The sequence below is a fragment of the Sinocyclocheilus rhinocerous genome, unplaced genomic scaffold (genome assembly GCF_001515625.1).
Source record: "Sinocyclocheilus rhinocerous isolate Xijiao unplaced genomic scaffold, SAMN03320098_v1.1 scaffold1957, whole genome shotgun sequence".
In the NCBI taxonomy this organism is placed as follows: domain Eukaryota; kingdom Metazoa; phylum Chordata; class Actinopteri; order Cypriniformes; family Cyprinidae; genus Sinocyclocheilus; species Sinocyclocheilus rhinocerous.
Genome location: NW_015655396.1, coordinates 250,838 through 272,118, shown reverse-complemented (window position 1 = coordinate 272,118; position 21,281 = coordinate 250,838). Strand labels below are relative to the sequence as shown.

The following is a 21,281-nucleotide window of genomic DNA, read 5'->3' as shown; positions in this document are numbered from 1 at the left end:
TGTTGTCTGCCACTTTAAATGCTCGAATGAATTCTAATTGGCTGTCAATGCTTTTATCATTCATCAGCTGGAAAAAAACTAACAAATCCATCAATATCCAACAGTATAAAAGAGATTCCAACAATATCGTTTCTCTGTGCAGTTATTGTTAGTTGTGCTGTGGAATCTGCTATTCTTTTATACAGAAGGGATTTTTTTCTTCCACTTTTGTGATTGTTTTTTTTAATTTTTTATCTTTATCTTTATCCTTACCGTACTTGGTGTGAACGTGCCTTTAGCCAGGAAAAGAGAAGGGTATTGAGGATTGTAATTGTTGAAATAATAGCTTGCCAATAATTCGGGGCAGAGAGACCCCCTCACTATGTCACAAGTTCAAGAGAGATCAATGAGGGGATTCTCCACCCCAAATATTCATCCTGATCATGTAATTTATGTTTGCAAACAGAGAGTATTAATAAATGTGGCTGCAAGCAGGAATTTTTGAGGCCGAGCAAGTCAGAAACAAAGTGACAAGCTAAGCAAGCATGGCAGGGGAGCATCAGGAAAATGCTTATTATATTTCATCTGTTTCTGCAGTAATTTACTCAGGATTATTATTAAAACTAATTTAATGACACAGATTAATACTAAAAATATTTTAGTTATGGGAACAATGGCAATGTTATCTCTCTTTTTGGCAAATCGTCATTCAGAGTAACAAACCATGGTCATTCAGTATAACACATATATTTATGTAAAAAATTGAAACAATATACTTATTCTGACCTGTACTTATTAAAATACAAATAAGAATATATGATCATACTAAATTTTAATATATTTTAAATGATTTTCACTTCCTTACAAAAACTTCTTGCTGGCAAATTGGAAAACATAGTGGTTTGAAGGACATTAGCAAAGTATAAAGATTTTAAATTAAAGTTAATTCATATTTGAGGGCTGCACTGTGATGCTTAAATAGAGTCTTTTAATGTCATCAAATTATTCATGTTTTAAATATGCCTAACAAGATTTTTTGGTATATAAATATTGTTACACTGAATGACATTTTAGTGCGTGTCTTCTGTCAAACATGGTAAAAATGCATGATAGTAATTTTTTTTGTTCAGAAAAATATAAACTTCAACAGGACACATTCTAATGTGGGGGGGGGGGACAAAACTTAAAGCTGTATTGCACTTTTATTTTTTTTGATGCTTGAAACACCCTTTTCGTCTTTGACCCATGTATAAATACAGTGGGGTTCAAAAGTCTAAGACCATACTGAAAAATTAGGATTCCGAATTTGAATTTGAACTTAAACCTTTTTTTTTACTGAAACATTTTTTAGCAAAACAAACAAATAAACAACAAAAAAACTAGGTTTAGGATTTTGAGAAACTTTAAAAAAAAAAACTCTCAAATGGAGTGAAAAATTAAGTGAAATTTCTAGGTCGCTAATCAAATAAGAAAATTTGTGACATTTAAGCATTGAGCACAAAAGATGTTATTGGAACATTCTCAAATCATAGGCTACTGGATAACATGATCATCAGGTATTACACAACAAACATACACAGCAGTTCATATCAGCTTGAGTTCTGCTGTCATTAAAGAAAAAGGGGACAAACCAAATACTTAGAAATTCAACATTAAATCAGCTGTTCACTTGAATTTTTATACTTATGGAATTTAAAATTGAAAAAAAAGAAATAGGCAGAATGGAAGCATTTTTGGTTATGGTCTTCGTTTTGGACTCCACTGTATATGTTTATATTTGTTACACGATTGTTTTTGGAAGACATGTCTTATTTCTGATCAAAGCTGTCATTCTCTCACTCTTGATGGCTCTTATGATCTTCACCTATTCATTTTGATGTCAGTTTAAATTGATAATTAAATGTGAATTCAAAAGACAGTGCAGTTCTTGCCTGATTAAAACAAAGCCGTACTCTCCATTTCTTATCACAGGCTGCACACAGTTCATTCTTTCACACTGTATTTTGAGAAATTTCTCTCAGGATTAAACACTGTAAGCAATTATAAGCACATATTTCATGCTGTGGAGCTGTCAAATTGAAACAAAGGAAACCATCAGAGAAGACAAAGACACAAAAGACTTAATGCAAATATTTTTTTAATAACCAAGTTTATATGATGCACTTTGTGATCCACTCATAAGCCTTCAGTAGGCTTTGTATTTTCCTTTCCTTTTTCTCTTCATCTTTTGCACATTATTAAAATAGAACTTTGACATTATGCATTGCACTGGAAAAGATCAACTTACAATATTATACAATATAAGATACATATAAACATGACAAAGCACCTTTTGTTCTAGTAAATAGTAATAATTAAAGAACTGGGGGACATTATAGTTGATCATGTGTGGGGTTTGTGTATTGTAACATCAGTGCATGGGAAGAATTCCTAAGGGTTTCATGCGCAATAATAGCACCTGAGTTCATATTATAGATTAAATTAAACTGAATTCAGTTTTGGAAAAGGCTTTTTCTGTGCCCTCCTCTGAACACATCAAATTAAGACACAAATGAACCCTTTCTTTTTGATTGACCTTACACAGTATTTTTGTGTCATTTACTCTAAAACTGTTGAGTACCAGCAATGACGAGTGTGATTGCTACATGTTCCCTTCAGTTATAAGACATTGTGTTCACATTACACAAATAATAATAATAATAATAATAAAATAGCACCAATTAGTGATGATACAAAAGCTAATACTAATGAGTGTCTTCGCAATACAGTAAAGTAAAAGAGTATGAAGGAGTAATTCTCTGAAGCATATACAATAGGCACATTGACATGATCCAGACTTGGGATGTCTTTTGGTCCTGTTGCTAGGAAAACATCTAAGAACATGTAATGTAAAAGTGTCATGCATTATTTGGAACTCAAATATTCTCATTTTCAAGTAAACTCTTTTCCGAAACCCTTTCTTTGTTGCTTATGAAATACACTCTCTTAGAGATAATGCTCCGCTATAAAATAGAGAAAATAAACTCATTTGTAACCAACAAATTCATCCTATATTCATACATTTTGTTGTTGGTCTTCACATATATGTAAATACACATTTACAAGAGGAATGCAATAAAGTGACTAAACAAGGAGTTAAATGATTTCACAGAGGAGGGGGCATACAATCCTAGTCTCATGAATAAACTGCCTTAATAACATGCCTAGTGGATCACTTAATTACCTCCTCGTTAATAGCATCCATTTAATCCTTAATTAATAGATTCTGAAGTGTCCTTCCTTAAAGGAATTTTAAAACTAGTTAGTCTTTGGCCAAACAGCTGGCTGAGGAGGTTGTTTTGTGACTCTGCAGTACGATATGAGTGTGTCTCTATGGATCTGACCCCTGGATTGGACCGCGATTTATTAAATGAGTTGTTCAGGGTGGAGACCCTAGAAGAAGGGGAATTAATGGGTCTCCTAGGAATGCTCTTTTTCCCTTTGCAATCTCCTTTGAAGTGGCGTACAATCTCAACCTTTTTGGGTGAGAACTCTACAGGACCTTTCTTTAGGTGAAGGCCCAGATTGGAAGATCCTATTTTATGCTTGGAGATTATTTTGTTGCTGACTGTGTCATCCTTTACTGATGTAAGCACTGGATAGTCATTGGGAAGATCGGTTTTCCTTTGCCCATCGATATTTTCACACCTGCTAGGTCTGAACTTCTTTTTAACTCTTGGGTCAATGCCCAGATTTTCCCTTGCAGTTGGAGATGGTGTTCTCTGAGAGCTGTGAGATGTCTTAAATTCTTTCCTCTTCTTTTGTTGTTTGGTTGAGTCCTTATCTTCACATGTATTAGAGCTGTTGGTGTGACGTGCAGAATCAGTGGTACTAAGGCACCTTGGGTTATTTTCAGATTTGACCATAGTTATGTGCTTAGCCTGGCCAGTAGTCGGCTGTTCACTGTCATGAGTGTGAACATCTTGTTTATTCTCATTTCTGTTGATGGAGAATAAAGTCTCGATTGTTTGATCCTGCTTCAAGTAGCTTATCTCGTTTGAAGACTGCTTCACAGATGAGAGTTCAAAGTCATTGCAAGATGAGAGTCCTTGCATGTATCGCTTTGGTAAACTTATATCTGTTTGACTGCATACTTGAATGGTGCATACACTTGAGTCTGTTGTTTGCCCTTGTTCACTTGCATTTTCAAGGCTTTCTGAAGGGTTCGTCTCCACCCCGTCTTTGTTTTGTCTGGAAATGCTTGCAACGTTAACCTCTGAATCTAACAATGTTGTTGGAATTGTGCAACAGTCATCTTCTATTTTAACGTCACAAATCTCGTTCAGAACTTCTTTGTCAGTTGCACTGACCTCCCTGGGCTCATCCGCTTGGATTTCATGAGATGGAGAAGAGCTTTCATCCTCTTCCTTCAGCTCTGTTGAAAGACTCTGTTCTGCTGTATCAGTTTGCACTGTACACTCTACAATGTCCTTGGCAACTACAGGGAAGTCCTCAGCTACATCTTCAATTTTCACACTGGTATTGTTTGTTTCAGTAGAATGGTCCTCCGTACTATTCTGTGCAGTGTCATCTATGATTGGCAACACTGATTTGATGCCTTGCATGTGTGATGCTGTGATGTCCAAGCTGCTCTCTGTTTCCTTCCTTTTCTTGCTTGGTGGCAAGTCAGATATATCATCTTTTGAATTAAAAAGCTTGCAAGGTCTCATGACTCCCCTGAATTTGAAGATCTTGTTCCCTCCAGCAAGGTGCTTCTCCATGTGACGATCAAACTGTTCCTTTTTGGAAAACGTGTAGTTGCAGGTACTGCAGATGAAGGACTTCTTAATTACATGCATGACATCTGCACAGAGTTCACAAGTATAGAGTGTGGTATGCTTTGAGTCTGGCTTATCTGTCTCCTCATGTTCATTTTTAAGGTGGTCTTTAAGCTCCTTTGCCTCTTGGTAGGACACTGGACATTTGTGACAAAGAAAAATCTTTTGCAAGCTGTGAACAACTAAGTGACGCTGGAGCTTAAAGGGCTTTGGGAACTGCTTGCCACAGTGGTGACAGTCCCTTGAAGGGTCTTTGCAATTAGGATGCATCTCAGCATTTTTGGAAGGAGTCTCTGCTTTAGGTAGAACCTCAAGCGTTGTCAGTGCACAGTGTTTACTTCCTCCCCCAATACTCGTTTTAGTCTTCAGACTTATGGAATCAAACTCCTCTGGAACCTTCAACTCTTGTCTATTAACATCTAAAGATGTTCTTCTCTCTTCCTTAGATGATGATTTAAGATTGTCTCCTTTTGTAGTTTTGCTGGGTCGATGCTGCATTATTGAAGATATGAAGTTCTTCACAGCATTTTCCTGCATGAAACACCCAGGCATGTCCAAGAGGGAGCTCTGAGACTGGCCTCTTCGTGCAAACTGTGTGGCATGCTCACGCAAGTGTTCATTGTACATCCAGACATCTGAAATTTCTTTCAAGCACATGCCACAAGTCCAAACACCTGCTTTGTTTTTGGCATGTTTCTCCCTGAGATGGTCCCTAAGTTGTTCTCGTGAGCTAAACTTGCGCTGGACACACATATAGCAAGTTGGGGGAGGTGATGGATTGTGAGAGAGCTTGTGGAAGTCGAGCTCACCTAAGGTGAGAAACCATGTGAAGCACACTTTGCATTTGTACTGCTTATCTTTAGGTTTAAGTCCAGGTTCAATGCGTTTCCTACACTTCCGCTCCACAGGCTTTTTGCAAGGTCTTTCAGGGTCTTTCAGTTCTGTGCTTGCAATGGTCTCAACCAAAGGCATATCTCTCTCAGGCTCAAAAAATGGTACAGGAATCTGAATTGTAGTGTTAAGGTTAGGTATCTCAGTGCTTGGCGAACAAGAGGCATTATCTTGAACACAGACCATTTGGAGAGGGCAGGCTGTAGCAGGAACCTCTGGTTTACAATCTTCTTGAGGAACTGTGTTCTCTGACACAATGCAATCATGCAAATCATCCTGATGCTCTAAGGGTTGTCTGATTGTTCCCTCTTTTTCACATAAGAATTCTTTAATGCCAGTTTCTACATTTTCCTCATAACCAGCCTGGTTATCCATTAGGTCATCTTTTGAATGACATGCATTCTCCATAGAACTCTTGACTAAGCTTTTGGGGGTCAATATGGTTTCATATTCACAAGGGTCATTCATGTCACTGGTAAACTTGTGCCCCATCTTGTTTTCTTTAGACTCCTCATACTTATCAATAAAGGCACCAGTGGGAGGTAAGTCTAAAATTAAACAGGACAGTTGTTTTTGCTTTTTGTTGCTTTTACCATAGACCCTTGCACATTTCTTTCTTTTCCTGTCATCATTTCTTGGGAATAATTGAGAAAAAGTGCTTTCATCATCAAAGAAAGCCTTGAGATCAGGTGCTATTCCTAAAGTTTCAGTAAGTGCATGACTGTCTTCTGCGGGAGAACAGGTGTTCTCATGCTTGATATCCACAGAAGAATCCCCAAGTGGATAGTGGATATCTTCTGTCTGAACATAATTTGGCTTAATAGCGCAATACTTTGTCACAACTTCGTCAGTGTCATATGTGTCTCCTTCCTTATGCAATACAGAATGCCCTATGGAAGAAGTGGTTTCTTCCATTTGCTCTTCACTGCTGTTGGTTACTACCATGCTCTTCTGTTCCTCCCTCACACTGACTTCATGATAGTTGTGACTGCTATTTGGAACCTGTTTTTCAGGTGACTTAGGACAGTTTTGTTGTACCATTGAGGGAAAATCTGGAGAGATAGCCTGCAATATATCTGTTTGAAGAGTACTGAGTATTTCATCTGAAAAGGTGTCTTGCTTTACCAGTTTTGGAGCAAACATTTCACTGCTCATGTCCACAGTGGTGTTACTGTTATTTGCTTTTTCATTTAGAGAAGTTCTCTGATCAATATCACAACTTCTTGGGATCTTTGACACATCAGAATCACTTGCAATCCCTTGAAAGATCAAATGTGGATCTGCTTGCTGTTCTTGTCCATCTGAGATTTCACTTCTGTTTGGATGTAAAATAACTGCTGGACTTAAAACATCCATGCTACCTTTCAGTGCTTTTTCCATTGGGTGTGGCATTAAAATTGGCATGAACATTTGACTGCTCATATTTAGATTTTCAATGGGAGAAATTCCTTCAGTCTTTACTACATGCTTCATAGCTTTATGTCTTTTAAGTCCAGGTTGTGTACGAAAGAACATTGCACATATTTCACACTGAAATTTTCCTTGTACTGCATTCTGTGTACCACCCTTTTTCTGTGATGTTTTTGTCTCATTTGACTTTAAACTTGGTCCTTCACTTTGGACAGATGTGAATGTGAGACCCATGGATGCTGCTTTTGCACATTGTATCAGAGGTTTAGGTATCTCCTTAACATCTGACATTGTTGACCTCTGCATTGAATCATGCTCATTGGTGATCATCTGGTGATCCAGCTTTTCAGAATCTGCTTTCTTGTGAAATTTGAGGTGCAGATCCATGTAATCAACAGTTTCAGGTGGAAGGTGACTACCATCCATGTCAGTTTGGCCAAGTTTTGAGACTTGTTTAGAGATAATTGTACTGCCTTCCTCAACATAATTACTGCAGGAAGCTGAGACACTTGAATATTTGATATCATTTTGTTTATTATTTATAAAGGTTTCGGGTATATGAAATCCAGTCAGATGGCCCTGAGTATTTGGCTCTTGTTCATTTGCATTATATGTTGGGCTGGATGACAATGGTTTATCAAGAGATAAAGCACAGGCATTGAGAATGTAACTGTCTGTAGAGTTTGATTTTACATCAGGCTGGTCATTTCCTTTGTTTGAACATTTAGAGGTGAAGCTGTATTCATTGAAACATGTTTCACTGTAATTCAGGGGGCTGAGTTTCAAATCATCTTGAGAGTTATCCAGTCCCCCAGAATGCTCAGAAAAAGGTTGTTTTGAGATTTTGTCCACAGCCAACAGTGTTCCAGGGCTAGAAATTTTAATTCCTGTAATTTCTACTAAATCCAGATGGGGATTAAATGAATTATCTAATTCTGTTGTTGCTGGATCAAAAGTGTCTGACTTGCCAATATTTATTTGATCTGAGTTATTGTGTTCCAGGGCTGGTCTGCTTTTACTTAGTGAAGGGGTAACTGTACTTGGTAGTGGACCATTATCTCTCAGCTCAGAAGGACTTTGGATAGACTTGTAAGAAGTCAAAATAAGAAGTTGAGGACTCTCAACTCTGTTCTTTTTTTGATTCTCTTCACATTCTGATTGCACAGAAAACAATGTCATATCAGGCATGGCTCTCTCCACACTGTCTATACATTCATGTTCAACTTGAACTACAGGAAGATGTTTAGGAGAAACCACCTGTTGTGTATGAATTAATTGTGAATGGGTTGACAACTGGTCTTCACAATGAGGAGGCGTGATGTTTGAACTGGGTTGTTGGATGTCTGTATCAGACGAACAGTCTGTTGTTTCACCTGTTGCATGCTCATTGTCTTCAGAAATTAATTCTGGCTTTGCAATTAGAGCTGAATCTTCATCACATTTCTGTATTTTTTCTACACACAGGGCATTTTCATCTTTTGGTATGGTAGGGGATGCTGAGAAGTGGAATATTTTGGAGAAGTCTGAATTTTGCATAGTATAATTTGAGTTCTTAATATCAAACTGTGTATCACACTCGGCAATTTCAGTTTGGCTGACAGGGGACTCACACTTGTGTTCATATATGGAGACAGAAGACTTCTGTAAATCGATTTCATTTGAGTTCACACATGTAGTTGGTGGACTCTCAAAGGAACTCTCCGCAAGCTGTTGTTCATTAGCTAATAATTCATCATGAAGAGTGTCATTACTAGTCTCATTTATGCAGACCTTTGTTCTGTTATCTGACCCAGAATTGTCACTGGTTGTCTCTTCTAGTGTAGCGGAGTTTGTGTTAAATGTCTCCACTAAGAACTTTGTGAGCTCTGCTTTTGTGTTTCTAGATTCTATATGTTCAGACTCATTTTGTTCAGAGTGTTCATTGTCTTGTTTGTCATGTTCTTCAGGAACCACACTCTCTTGATTAGGAGATGACTGAGGTGATGTAAAACCTGAAGACAAAGAATCTGAGATCACTTCCAAGCTTTTCATTAGATTTTCTGTGTAAATTTCATGCTCAAGCATCTCCTCGGACTTGTCTAAGCAGTCATTCTTCTCTGTTTTGTCCTCTGGATGCGTAGGTGAACCATTTTCTGCGTTCAAATCAGTGAGCCCCATGCTGTCCTTTATATCCAAATGGTCATGTTCTGAATCAGTTGGTGTGTTGATAGTAGAGGAATGTGTTGGCGTATGAAGACCTTGCTGTCCACATATCAATCCAAATGGGAGCGGACTAGACCACGGTAAGTCAGGTTCTGAGAACAGCGCTGATTGTGAGTCTACTGGTCTGACAATTTGCAAGTTCTCCGAGGAACAGTTAATCTCTAAGCTACTGTCCTCATCTTCACTGTCAGGGTCAAGTCTCAGTGGAGAGAATTTGCTCATTGTTAACTGTTTTGGAAGCTCACTGTCTAATGGTGGAGGGCTGCTGAGTTTGGCTGTTTGCAGCTGACTCTCAAGCTCTGTAATTATCCTTTTGATTTCTAGATCATCAACTGACACATTACTGTTGAGATTTGAATTGTAGTCCATTAATTTCTCTGGCAAAGCAAATGGGACATGGTTAAAATTGGTCTTATTCTCATTTGAGTCAGAGTCCTCTTTGTACTGAGAAATCTCATTTGGCAGCACAGGAGTAACATCAACCATCAGATTCCAGTCTCTCTGCTCTAAGAATGGTGAGAATGACGACTCAAAAAGTTCCTTCTTATCTGTTGTGGTTTCCAGAGGACTAAAGCTCTCTTTGGCAAGCTGAATATCTGGATAAAGACTGCTCTCAAAACCTCCCACTGAAAGGTCACCAAACATCGACGTTGTGTCAAAAGAAAGGGGCGACTTTATAGGACTCTGATCATGCTCTGAAGGATAGGGAATAAGACATTGCCCATTGTTTTGTGCTGTAGTATCATGGACTTTTGAAGGTGATAAACAGACTTTGTCCACAAGTGAACTGCAGAGAGGTGGGGGGTCAGGGAATAGATCATTTGACCTTCTGCTGGCTTCTTCACTTGATATGCTGTCATTGCTGGCTTTCTCAAAAATGGGTGCTGACAATTCAGAACTATTTGTTATTTTCTTGTGCGATTTACCCTTTGATGTGACAGCATCTTTTTTGAGTTTAAAAACATGGCTAGAATCTCTATTGTTGGTGGTTTCCATTGGATTTGGTGTTATACCAGACCTTCTTGGTGATGTGATATTTTTGGGGTAATCTTTTTTGAATGGCTCTTCTGTGGTTGCAAGCATTCCTGCCTCAAACCCGAAGTGGTCCCCTTTTTCCTCTATTTCCACTCTGGTGGTTTTAAATCTGGCAAGGCTGACAGTACTTTTAGTCATTGTATGATCTGATGCAGTCTCTTCAGTCTTACAGATAATGCTTGAACATTTTGAAGTAGTGAACCGATCCTTGTGCTCAGTGAGTAGTATCTTATCAGTGCTGTACCTTTTTGTATTTTTCGTAAAGGTCAATGCCAGTGATGTGCTAGACTCTTTCCGTATCCTTGCTGGCGATTGTTCGTACGCATTCTGTTCAAGAGAGTCTTGATCTTTCCTCTGTACTTCTATTCGTTTCTCAGAGTCGGAATCTGTATGATCAGTACTTTTCGGGCTGCCAATGCTATCGCTGCAAATACTTATTGATGTGCTGAGTTCACTACTTGTGGAAGACCTACTGCTCCGTCTTCTGAGCCTTTGGTGACTAGGGTTGTCTTTCATCAAGGATGGAGAGACATCCAAAGCTTTCTTGGGATCAAAGCACTCATTTTTGTTTTGTTTCCATGAACTTTCCCGGCTCTTTTCAGCACGAATCCTCCCTTTGCACTCCTTAGTGTATGTGTACTTGCAACGAATCCTCTGGCTGAGACGTCCTTGACTGGCTATCTTCACAGGCTCACAGTCATCGTCTGAGTCAGAAACGTAATCATACTCCCTGAAAGTAGGGTTCTGCACTGCAGGAGTAACTCTCTCCATCACAAGTGAAAACTGCATGTTTTTGGTGCCCTTCACATGGAGTTTATGCAATTTGTTCTTTTGTTGAACAATTTTGTGAATAAGCTCTTTACTCCAGCTTCCGCCACCTGTCCTCCTCCTTTTTCCTTCTGTTGGTATTGGTTTCTGAGCTGTTGGACTTTTACTGGCACAGGTGGATGTTGTTTTCACTAATGCTGTGCTACTCTGCAAGCTTTTAAGTCCACATCTTGCAGAAAACTTGCTTGATAGAAGAAACTTAGAACTATAATCATTTTCCTCTTCTCTTTGCTCTGACTTTCTTGTTTCCCACTCGATCTGTGTGCAGTTTGACTCCTGTGACTGTGACTCTGTTGGAGAGGTTTCTGCTTTGAGGCCTTCCTTCTGTATCAACTCATGTTGGCTTTCTTTGAAAGGGCTGTCTGTGAGTTTGCTGTCTGAACTAAGGCTGTCTAAGTCTGAGTCAAAAGGATATTTGCTGTGAGCTTGAGATCTCTCGCTGGATGTTGATTCACTGTTTGTTCTACCTTCAAATGTTGTGGAGTCTTTGGTAGTCAAAGTCTGTCTTGTTGATGTGCATTTAGTAGTGGTGAGATCATCATCAACAAATGCATCAATAAAGCTGCTATCAATCTCTGCATTGTCTGACTGATAGCCTAGTCCGTTCAAAGCCTCTGTGATAAGGCTATCCAATTTGGGATCTTCCATTTCTAAATCCGGCAGGGGTGCAGATGGTAGCATCAGTTTCATTGGATCATCTTTTATATCTCCTTTGGTTTCATTATCTGGCACTATTTCCCCATTCTTGTTTAGTCCAAGCAGAGACAGATGCAAATCTGAAGAACTCCGCAAAATTGTGTAACTGGATCCAGATGACATGGCTTTTGCGTGGTCCGTCTGAAACTTCCTTATGTCTTCCACCTTTGGCACATCTTTAAAGTCATTTTGTGCAAATGTATGCTGTCCACAGTATTGCTTATGGTCAAGAAAAGAGACAAGGTCATTAAAATTCTGATCACATTGCTTGCATGTCAAAAGCACATCCAGTTGGTCAAGGTTTGCTGAAACTAACGATGTGGCGAGTTGGTGGGCAGAATACGGAGGTGGGGGATGGTTTTCTGTTCTGTAGGTCTCCAGACAACCTTTCCCGTTGTCCATGTTGGACTTTGAATGCCTGTTATGTGACATGAAGCTTGCAATGTTCTCTTTGGCTTTTTCTTGTTTATAGTGCAAGCCTCTGGATGCTTCCGAATGGTAGTGATGCTGGTTGGTGTTCATGCTACTAGATGATATCAATGCCTTGTCCTGTTGCTGCTGATAAAACTGAGGGGACAGAACCTTTGAAATTTGGCTGTCATCAGAATTACTGGTGACAGAGTTTGTGGAGGCTGGGGAGAGTGATGAACATGTACTGCTAGATGCTGGATTTTGAGTAGGCGAATGTGAAGGAGAGTCATACGGTGACACCATCTTCAGCCCTAAGGGTACTACATGTAACGGAGGGTAGCTACAGTTTCTTGACGATGTCACTGGCACTGAGGGGTTAATACCAAAGTATAATGACTTATTCTTGGCATCACCCACCTGGTTTTGATTTGTATCTACCTTGTTTGTAAAATGACATGGTGGAATTGTGTTGCAGCCTTGCTTGACACTGTCCTGCCTTTGGTTTGAGAAGCCCTCATTTGTCTTTTTGTTGAGAAAGTTATTAGAATCTTTCTGGTTGCTGTTTTTGTGTGGCTTACTGTCATCTTGCCAGTCTGATGGGCCTATCAAAAAAGTAAGCTGCTGATTGCTCAGTTGCCTGGAGAGATCAATCCTGTTTTGGTTTGGCATGGCAGTTGTGAAGCGTATCTGCTGCCAAGGCATACGACCATTAATGCCGTTTTGTCTCTGTTCTGGTGCTGGTTGGTACTGAAAGGGATAAGGCGTAGAGGTCTGGTCTATGAGTGGTGGTGGGAAGGCTTTGTTTGGTCCATCCCATGGGTGTGATACCCTGACATGGTGTTTACTTACACTTTTGTCAAGAGGCCCTGGGCTGATGTGAATACCATTATGTGGAGGGCTAATGACATGTATTTGGGAACTCGAACCTTGTGCAATATTCCCAATATGATGAACACTGCCTTGAATAAGAATTTTCTGGCTGGTGGTGCCATTTTTAAGATGGCAGCCTCTCTTGCCCACTACCGCAAAGCCTGTTTCCCTGTTGTCTACTGGACTAAAAGAATCAGATTGATCTGAAACACTTTTACTCTGCTCTGATTGGCGAGTGCTCGATACTGAGCTCTCATCATTGCTGGGAACAGATGACTGCACACCATGTTGTGTCTGCATGTACTGGGGTGGTTTAGGGTGTAACTGGTATGACTGCCTGTCCTCTACCTGGTCATTACCAAACTGTGCATTATTTTGCATGGCCTCATGTCCCTCTGCAGAGGATGGAAAGGAAAATGAATTATGAGAAACCTGGTTAGGGGCAAGAGAAATGTCAATGTAATCTTGAGACTGTGTATTTCGATCACAGGGAAAGGAATCGGAGGCTGACTCCTCTAACAATGGGTATCTGTACTGAAATGGCATAGGCATAAAACTACCATTGGTCTTGTTCAAGTCCACAAGGTTGTTTGGCTTTTGTGAAGTAAGTCCAAAACTAGTGCTTCTGAAAGTCCTCTCTGGAGACTGCCATGTGTCCGTTTCGCTCAGTTGAAAGTCAGGGAATAAAGTTTCATTGGCAGGTTGTGTGCTGTTGCTCTCGATTGGGCTGGGATTCTGTTGCGGTTGTGGTGGATTCTGGTGAGCTGGTCCTCCAGAGGGGGCGGCAACAGCCTGTGAGGTATAGCTTTGGGAAGTAAGGTTAGGCGAGCTGTCCTGGAAGCATCTGAACTGTAGTTCTTCCTGCTGCAGTTCAGCCTCTCGCTCTGGAATACTTGGCACATGGAAGCGGTAGCTGCCTGATACAGGACCCCTGCTGGACTCAATCTTCTTTGGAGGTGAGACTTTCTGCTGGGGATAGGCTATCCCAATTGTGGGATTTGAGCGTGGGTTTGTAATACTCAGTCTGTACAACTGCTGCGGGTTGCCACGCTCTCCTTTTCCTGACTTTTTACTCTTGTCTCTATTGCGACTCTTTCCACTAGGTGACTGAGGGCTGTCCTTGCCGCTGGGCCACGTCCTGTTGCTGTTGAATGAATGATTCTGCAGTGACTTAAAATCAATCTTTCCAGCCTGCTGTGGCCGAATCACAGCCTCACGTTGCTGCATGTTGTCTCTCTCTTTTTCTGCAAACTTAGCAAGATTGTTCACAGCATGTGGCTCCAGACACACATTGTGAAAGTGCTCAGGGGACTTTTTTAAGCTTTTATGCTCCACAGCCCCCTTATCCTGTTTTTTGGACTCATTATTCAGCTCTTTGGCAGCCAAGGGCTGTTTAGTCTCTTCAGTCATGATGCCGGTGTGGCTAGTTTAGCACGCTGGTCCTTATCTGCGCAGGCTGTGACATGGACACATTGTGTTCCAGTCAGAATCAATAGGCATGCGGTAACAGAAGCTCAAAGCACAGGATTATTTTTCTTCTTCCTTTCTCTCGTCTTCCTTATCTCTTCATTTCCCTGATGATGGAATGGTTATCTGTCATCTTGATGTTCTGAAAATAGAAGAGAGAGGATAAGAAAATGTCAGTTCTCACTTTAGATAATATTGCATTTATTTACATAAAAATATCAAAATATGCTATACTACTCCGTCATTATGAATAAATTGTAATTACACAAAAGCAATCACTCAGGTGGTAAAAGGTTTATTTTGTAGCACTGGAAAATAGACTGAGACCAAGCAATTCCACTTCTCACCTGAAGAGGGCAGAATTGCAGCAGTTTTGGCACACAGTAGGCCTACTCCTCATTCACATAAATCAACAAGAATTACAAATTAAAGCATGAAACTGTACACAAAATATACCACACTAGATACTATGACAAAATATCTCAGTGAAAAGACACGGAATTGTGTATGACCTTCTTTGGGTGCTTCAGACATTGCTTATATTCAGGTTTACTTTGGCCACAGCCAAAACACTCTTAGCCAGACTATAAGCAGCTGAAAGTTTGGCAGTAAAGTGTTATTTCTCTGCTTGGAAAATCTATGTATACAGCGCCTTTCAAGTGAGTGCTTTGAGCAGCTGACCCTAGAAAAAAAAAAGTTATATGTCCAAAGAGACTAGTGCTTTTTGCTTTAAGGCCATTTGGAAATGGAGGGATAGACAATCACAGGTTAATACTTGCCTCTCATTCTCCCACTTGCACATCCACAAGTGTAAAAGCAGTGGGGAAAAAATTTACAGATGTGACCTATGGAAATTGTGCAAAATACAACTTTTTTTTTTTTTGCAGATTACTTTTTATTGGATAATTTTTTTCTCCTAGAGGCAACAAATTCTGGACCAAAACCCACAACCAGATCACGTGATTTGTTCTTCCCTGTGGCACACATGACCCAGCATCCATAATGGCATGGTACAGGAGCAAAATTAAAGAGCACTAATAATGCATCTGCGTCATATGGCAAGAAAGTGGGAAATGTCGGTCAAGCTACTTTTCCCTCCCTCACTTTCACTTATCACCCTAACCTTTCACCTCAATAATACCTCCCACAAATAAGTTCACTACTGTATATAATTCAGAAATGGGTTGTACTGCAACTTGCACAAGACTGTGTAATCCATCTCGACATCTATTTACTTCCATCTTAGATGCCAATACATTACCTTTGCCGTCTCACAGATTTCTTCCACAATCACTGTTTTTCCTGTCAAATTTAATATGCTTTGTATGTGCAATCAACTTGTTTCCTTGACAAGGCCACGGGCTACAGCGCTGGGCTCATCTTTTGATAAAATAGTAAGGTATGAGAGCTCTGCTATGACTCGTCTTAAAACATGTGAACTACGCATTAGATTTCTTTTGAAGCAAATGGGGCATTTTGACAGACGGGCAATTCATAACGTTGAGTGTACAGTGAGTATTTCACTGGTAAAGTATGACAGCATGACTGATAAGGGTGTGGCTCAACATACCTGGCCTAAGAACAAACCCTTGAAGCACTCTTGTTAAAAATAAAAAAAATTAGACACATTGAATCCTAGGAGTCACTGATCTTAGTATCCTATTGGCAGAGAAGCCTGAAAATAATAGACCACGTAAATCAGTCTATCGCCACTGTTATTTTGCTCTTGCCCAAGCATATCACTCTCTGCCAATTCATAAATAATAAGCCCATTTAAGAATATTGAAGAGAGTAAAAAATATAAACTTCCATATTAGAGGCAGCTGCAAATAAATACTATAGCTATGACTGTTTTGCCTGCTTTAGGACTGTTCTTACCTCCGGCTACAGAAAACCTGAGGCTTAATAGCTCAGGATTAACATACCTATTCATTTTTGTTGCTGAAGAAAGGATTAACAGCCATCTTAATATTTCAAGCAGTAACATAACTGAACCCAAGGTTGATTTCGGAAGAAATGCACTTTAAGACTCTACTAAATTCTTCCTTTACAAATCCTATCTAATCATATCTAAACTCTAAAAATGGAAAATCTTGTGACAGATGTGTCGTGTGAAAGTGACTAGTGCATTAAGTTAATGTCCTGCAATGTTAAAAAAAAAAAGCACAACAGTTGAAAATCTCAAGATTTGAACTATTCCTATGAACTACTCCTTTAAAGGTGATGTTACTCTGAACGGCTATATTTTTCTTCTCAAAAGCTATCTTATCTATCCCATCGTCCACCTGGCTCTGGTATTTAGCAGGTTGGTCTGGAGTCCAAGCCCTGCCTGGGTTTGGATCTTACTGTGAAAAGTCACATCCCCCCTCCAGCTCCTGTCATAGTCAAAGCTGGAGTGTCTGTTCGTTTTCCTGCAGCCTGAAGGATGACTCAACTCCACTCGACTGCTGGGAGCACCCTGCAGAGGAGAAGCTTGATCTGGCCCGGAGCCATACATCACGTCTCCCTCTGTATTTGCCCAGGCCGGTCAGTGCCCTGGAATGGCCACAGAGGGGAACACAAGTTGACTGTGACAACAAAGACCGCAGTTGCAGGACTCACAGGGGCCAACTAGAAGTATCACCAAAGCCAGAGCTGTCAGCATACAAAGAACGCGGGGTCATTTATATCCTCACAACTGTCAGTTTGACTTCTCCACCCTATCTCTACTCTTCCTGTAGCCAGTCCTCGCCACACACAGACCATGAATTAATGCCCTTATCCATCCATATGCTATTTAAAGTGCATATTTGGTGAAATGTTAGCTCTCTGGTAAGCCAACTTTTTTTTTTTTTTTACTCATGAAAGTTTATGAGAACTTGGCCAGGAAATAAAGAGTGCCCCGTCACACATTGCGTTGCAAAGTATGACTTGATATCAAATCCCGTGAGAGTAGTCTGAAAATGGCTCCATAAAACAGCATTTCAGGCCGTTTTATAAGTCAATTAAGGCAAACTTGTGTGTTCCACAGCCCGGGTGTCAAATCAGCCTGCCCACAAACTACCAAAAGCTCCATATGGTTGTACCACACATGCACCCACTTGAAGGCGGAGAGAAAGTTCAGTTTGTTTGTACGTCAAATCGTATACGTAAATATCTTTCGGCCCGTGAACACAATCTTAAATGCTAAATAACTAGTATGTCTCAGACATTCATCCTGCTGTTTTCCTCAGAGGAAAGCTAAACTGTTAAATGTCTTTGAGAAAACCTTAATTTCCTGAGATATATTCCACACAGGATGTACTGTATGTGGTCTGAATCACAATGAAAACACACCATTTAACACCTCTGAGAAAATATCCTGTCAGATATCATCTCCAATTAAATCTCCATTAGTCCTCTTCTGTCTCTTTCCCTTGGCAATCCTTCTATTTATTACGGCATATGGAACCCAAGCAATTACCTGTCCATTACTTGGGCGTAAATTAATTATAAATCGTCTTTATTACCTTGAGGTGTGAACTCTTGGGGTCTGAAATGATTTGTTGTTACTAATGGTATTGGTTTTACTCCTGTGTGTGTAACTTAGACTAAATTCTGATAAATGTACACATGATTCACGCCTGACACAGTGCACCCTGATTTCCCAGCCAGCACTTAAGAACAATATGTTACAGGAAGCCAAAACTATAATTTCTTTTCCACTAAGAAGGAAAACACTGGCATTAGACAAAGTCTTGCACAAAATACAGAGAAGCTGACATGTTAAACAAGAAACCTATAGTGATAGTGTCCATCTTTTATACTGTCACACTTGCACACTGTAGATTTATTTCTACACACAAGTACCTCCACACATAGGCTCTGTTCCAAAAACCAGTGTGTTGCCAACTGGTGAATGATTTGAAATGCTCTACAATGGTACCAAAACTGTGCGTCATACTCTGCATAAATAGTGCTATACAAAGCTCCAAAAACAAAGAAGGGTCCATCTGGGATAGCACTGCACAAGACGGCACATCCTCTAGAATCCTGCACCTTTAAACACAAAGGCTCCTTGTATCTCCCTGTAAGCCAATAAGGAGTGTTGGGTGGCCTCCCTGACACTGTCGGCTTTTTCCAGATGCTCACTGTAGCAAAAGATCTCCTCAAAGAGAAGAGAAGGGGAGAGACAAAGACAACAGAAAGAGAATCTGAAAGGCTGGGAGGATTATGACAGACCCTCATGGGATGATGGGACTGCCTCTCATCTCACAGGTAGCAGCTAAATCACTTTAAGTCTGCACTGCTCGCGCCAAAAACACAACAACTGGCTAAAGCATTGCCAGCATTTACGCCCACACACCTGGTGCTCTGCCAGAGAAGGGGACTATTAGCCAGACCAACCTTCAAAAGAATCAGCTCTCTTTATATTGTGTTTTCAAAACATCCATTATTTAAGCAATTTGCCTGAGTTTTTAGACGCAGACTAAAGTCAACAATGAGCGGCGGCACTTTTCGGTATCCTGCAAGCATTCTAGTGTGAATTAACCAGTATAATTCTTCATGACACTTAAAAATAACTCATTTAGTAAAATTAATGTGTTTGATATGCAGATAATAAAGAACTTTAATAGTAGCTTGGAAAGTAAACACAGCTGCAGTAGCTTGCAAACCCATTTATTTTTAGCTTTTGCCATGCACGATAGCTAACGGGTACCAGAAGGAAGTATATCAGATTTTGTCCCTCTCTGTCCTTTTTTTTAAAGGTTACATTTCAGGATGCTATGAGATTACTGACAGTTGCGCTAGACGGTTACCTCATAACTGTCCTTTCCAGAAATGTGCTGAGCGGTGTGGAGAAAAATTTTAGATAGAGGTAGGAAGCATTCATGCGTTTCTGTGTTGTGGGGGTAGACCAGAGCGTAATACCAGAAGCTCCCCATTTATCCCTCTTCAAGCTTTCCCTTTCCAACCCCAGACCAGACCATTTTTACTATGTAATTTCTGACCCAGTCTGTTTCCATATTGCTAACCACAGCATTCCATAAACATGATGGAATCATTGTTAAAGGCAGTTTAAAAAGAGATTTTCCCCATTTTTGACAATTTCCCGAAGGCCTACAAGGATATGGAACATTACTCATGAGTCGCACAGCGAGCGAGTGAGAAAATGTCTTGCGTTAACAATAGATGGTTAAACTAATGGGACATTAATAAGTTGAGAAGAGGGTCAGGCTCTTAGTCCCGTTATGAACCTGATGACCTTGAACATTATTAGCACTAATTAAGCCCTTTAAAATATTAGCCTCCACTGCTCTTTTCTCTTCCAGGCTGGAGGATTTTGTCACTGTTCTGAATCAGCTTTATTTTATTAACCGTAAAATGAACTTCATCAAGGACGAAAGGAGAAAGTGATACATGATCGCCGCTAATGACCAAAATGTCCCCAAACGCTCTGAACTGGATACAATAACTTCAGTCACTTTGCAAAGGTACTGTACAAAGACTTCCATCTGCACCTGGCATGAGATTATATTTATTCATTAATCTGCTACAGCTATTTCATTCATATAACGTGTACATTCTCCACCTCTTCGACTCCACTTCTTAATAGACCTGTTTTCAGAGGAAATTCTCTTAATAGTTGATCATTTATTACACTGAAACCCTTTTCAAATAAAGCTAAAATCGGACTTATCTATTGTGATCATTGGCTTTCAGCCTAAGATCTTGCTTAAAGAGAGAGACAGAGAGAGATTGAGGTAAAACACTGGCCAGTGGACATGATTCTAGAAGCCTGGCTCAAGCCAAAGATAAGTGAGTTCTAGAAGTTTGGCAACGAGTGCCGTTTACTTCCACTTTTCTTTCATATCCTCTCAGCAGCTCTCAAAGACGAGGACAGCCCAGCACCACATGAGCTAAACTCCCTTATTCTTCGGCTCAATGCCTGTATCAACTAAAATGCTGTATGTTCAACTGACGTTGAGGTTCAGTTAGGGCCAAAACCGAGGGAGAGTGGCAGGGCAGATCACTCAGCGCCTAAAAGGAGAATTACCTTTGCCCAAACAATTTTGCAATTATAATCAGTCACATTACATCACTTTAAAGGATTTTTTATTTTATTTTTAAATTTGACTTTTTATATGGGCTTTTCCCTCTTTATTGGATAGGTGCCATTTGGCAAGAATAGAGGAAGGGGTTGGGATATGTCACAGGAAAGACTTTATTAACCTGTATCTTCCACATGAATACCACAGGTCAAGACATCAAGAGAACATCTACACTACAGCTTAAATGGATTTTTTAGAGTTTAGTCTTATTACGACTATAAAGAAAATTAAGGAAATGTTGTTGCTTTGTGGTTGCTAAGGTCAGTTGGGTTTTAGTTTGCTTAATGGTTTTTAACATCGCTATGAGTTATGATGTTCAAGAGATAGTTAACTCAAAAACTAAAATTCTGTCATTAATTACCCCCATGACCTTCATTCATCTATCCCATGTCACATCGGTGGTTCATCTGTAATTTTATGAAAACTACGAGCATACTTTTTGTGCTCAAAGAAAACCAAAATAACGACTTCATTGAACAACCTCTTCTTATCCGTGCCAGTCTTCGAGGCGTGTTCATGAGAGTTTGATGTGTCGTGGTACTCTCCTGAAGGTGCAAAAGACTGACATTATTTTTGTTTTCTTTGCACATTAAAAATTATTTTT

General features: G+C 39.9%; 1 protein-coding gene across 1 annotated transcript; it reads right to left on the bottom strand.

The window, feature by feature from the left end:
* Positions 1–3,045: 3,045 nt before the first annotated feature.
* LOC107718048 (zinc finger protein 469-like) lies at positions 3,046–14,549 on the bottom strand. Its single transcript, XM_016524983.1, has one exon. It carries the CDS (start codon positions 14,547–14,549, stop codon positions 3,231–3,233), a length of 11,319 nt encoding a protein of 3,772 aa, XP_016380469.1. The 3' UTR covers positions 3,046–3,230.
* Between the last annotated feature and the right edge of the window lie 6,732 nt (positions 14,550–21,281).

Excerpts from the sequence above, each read along its gene's own strand:
- LOC107718048 (XM_016524983.1), bottom strand. The coding sequence starts at position 14,549 with ATGACTGAAGAGACTAAACAGCCCTTGGCTGCCAAAGAGCTGAATAAT.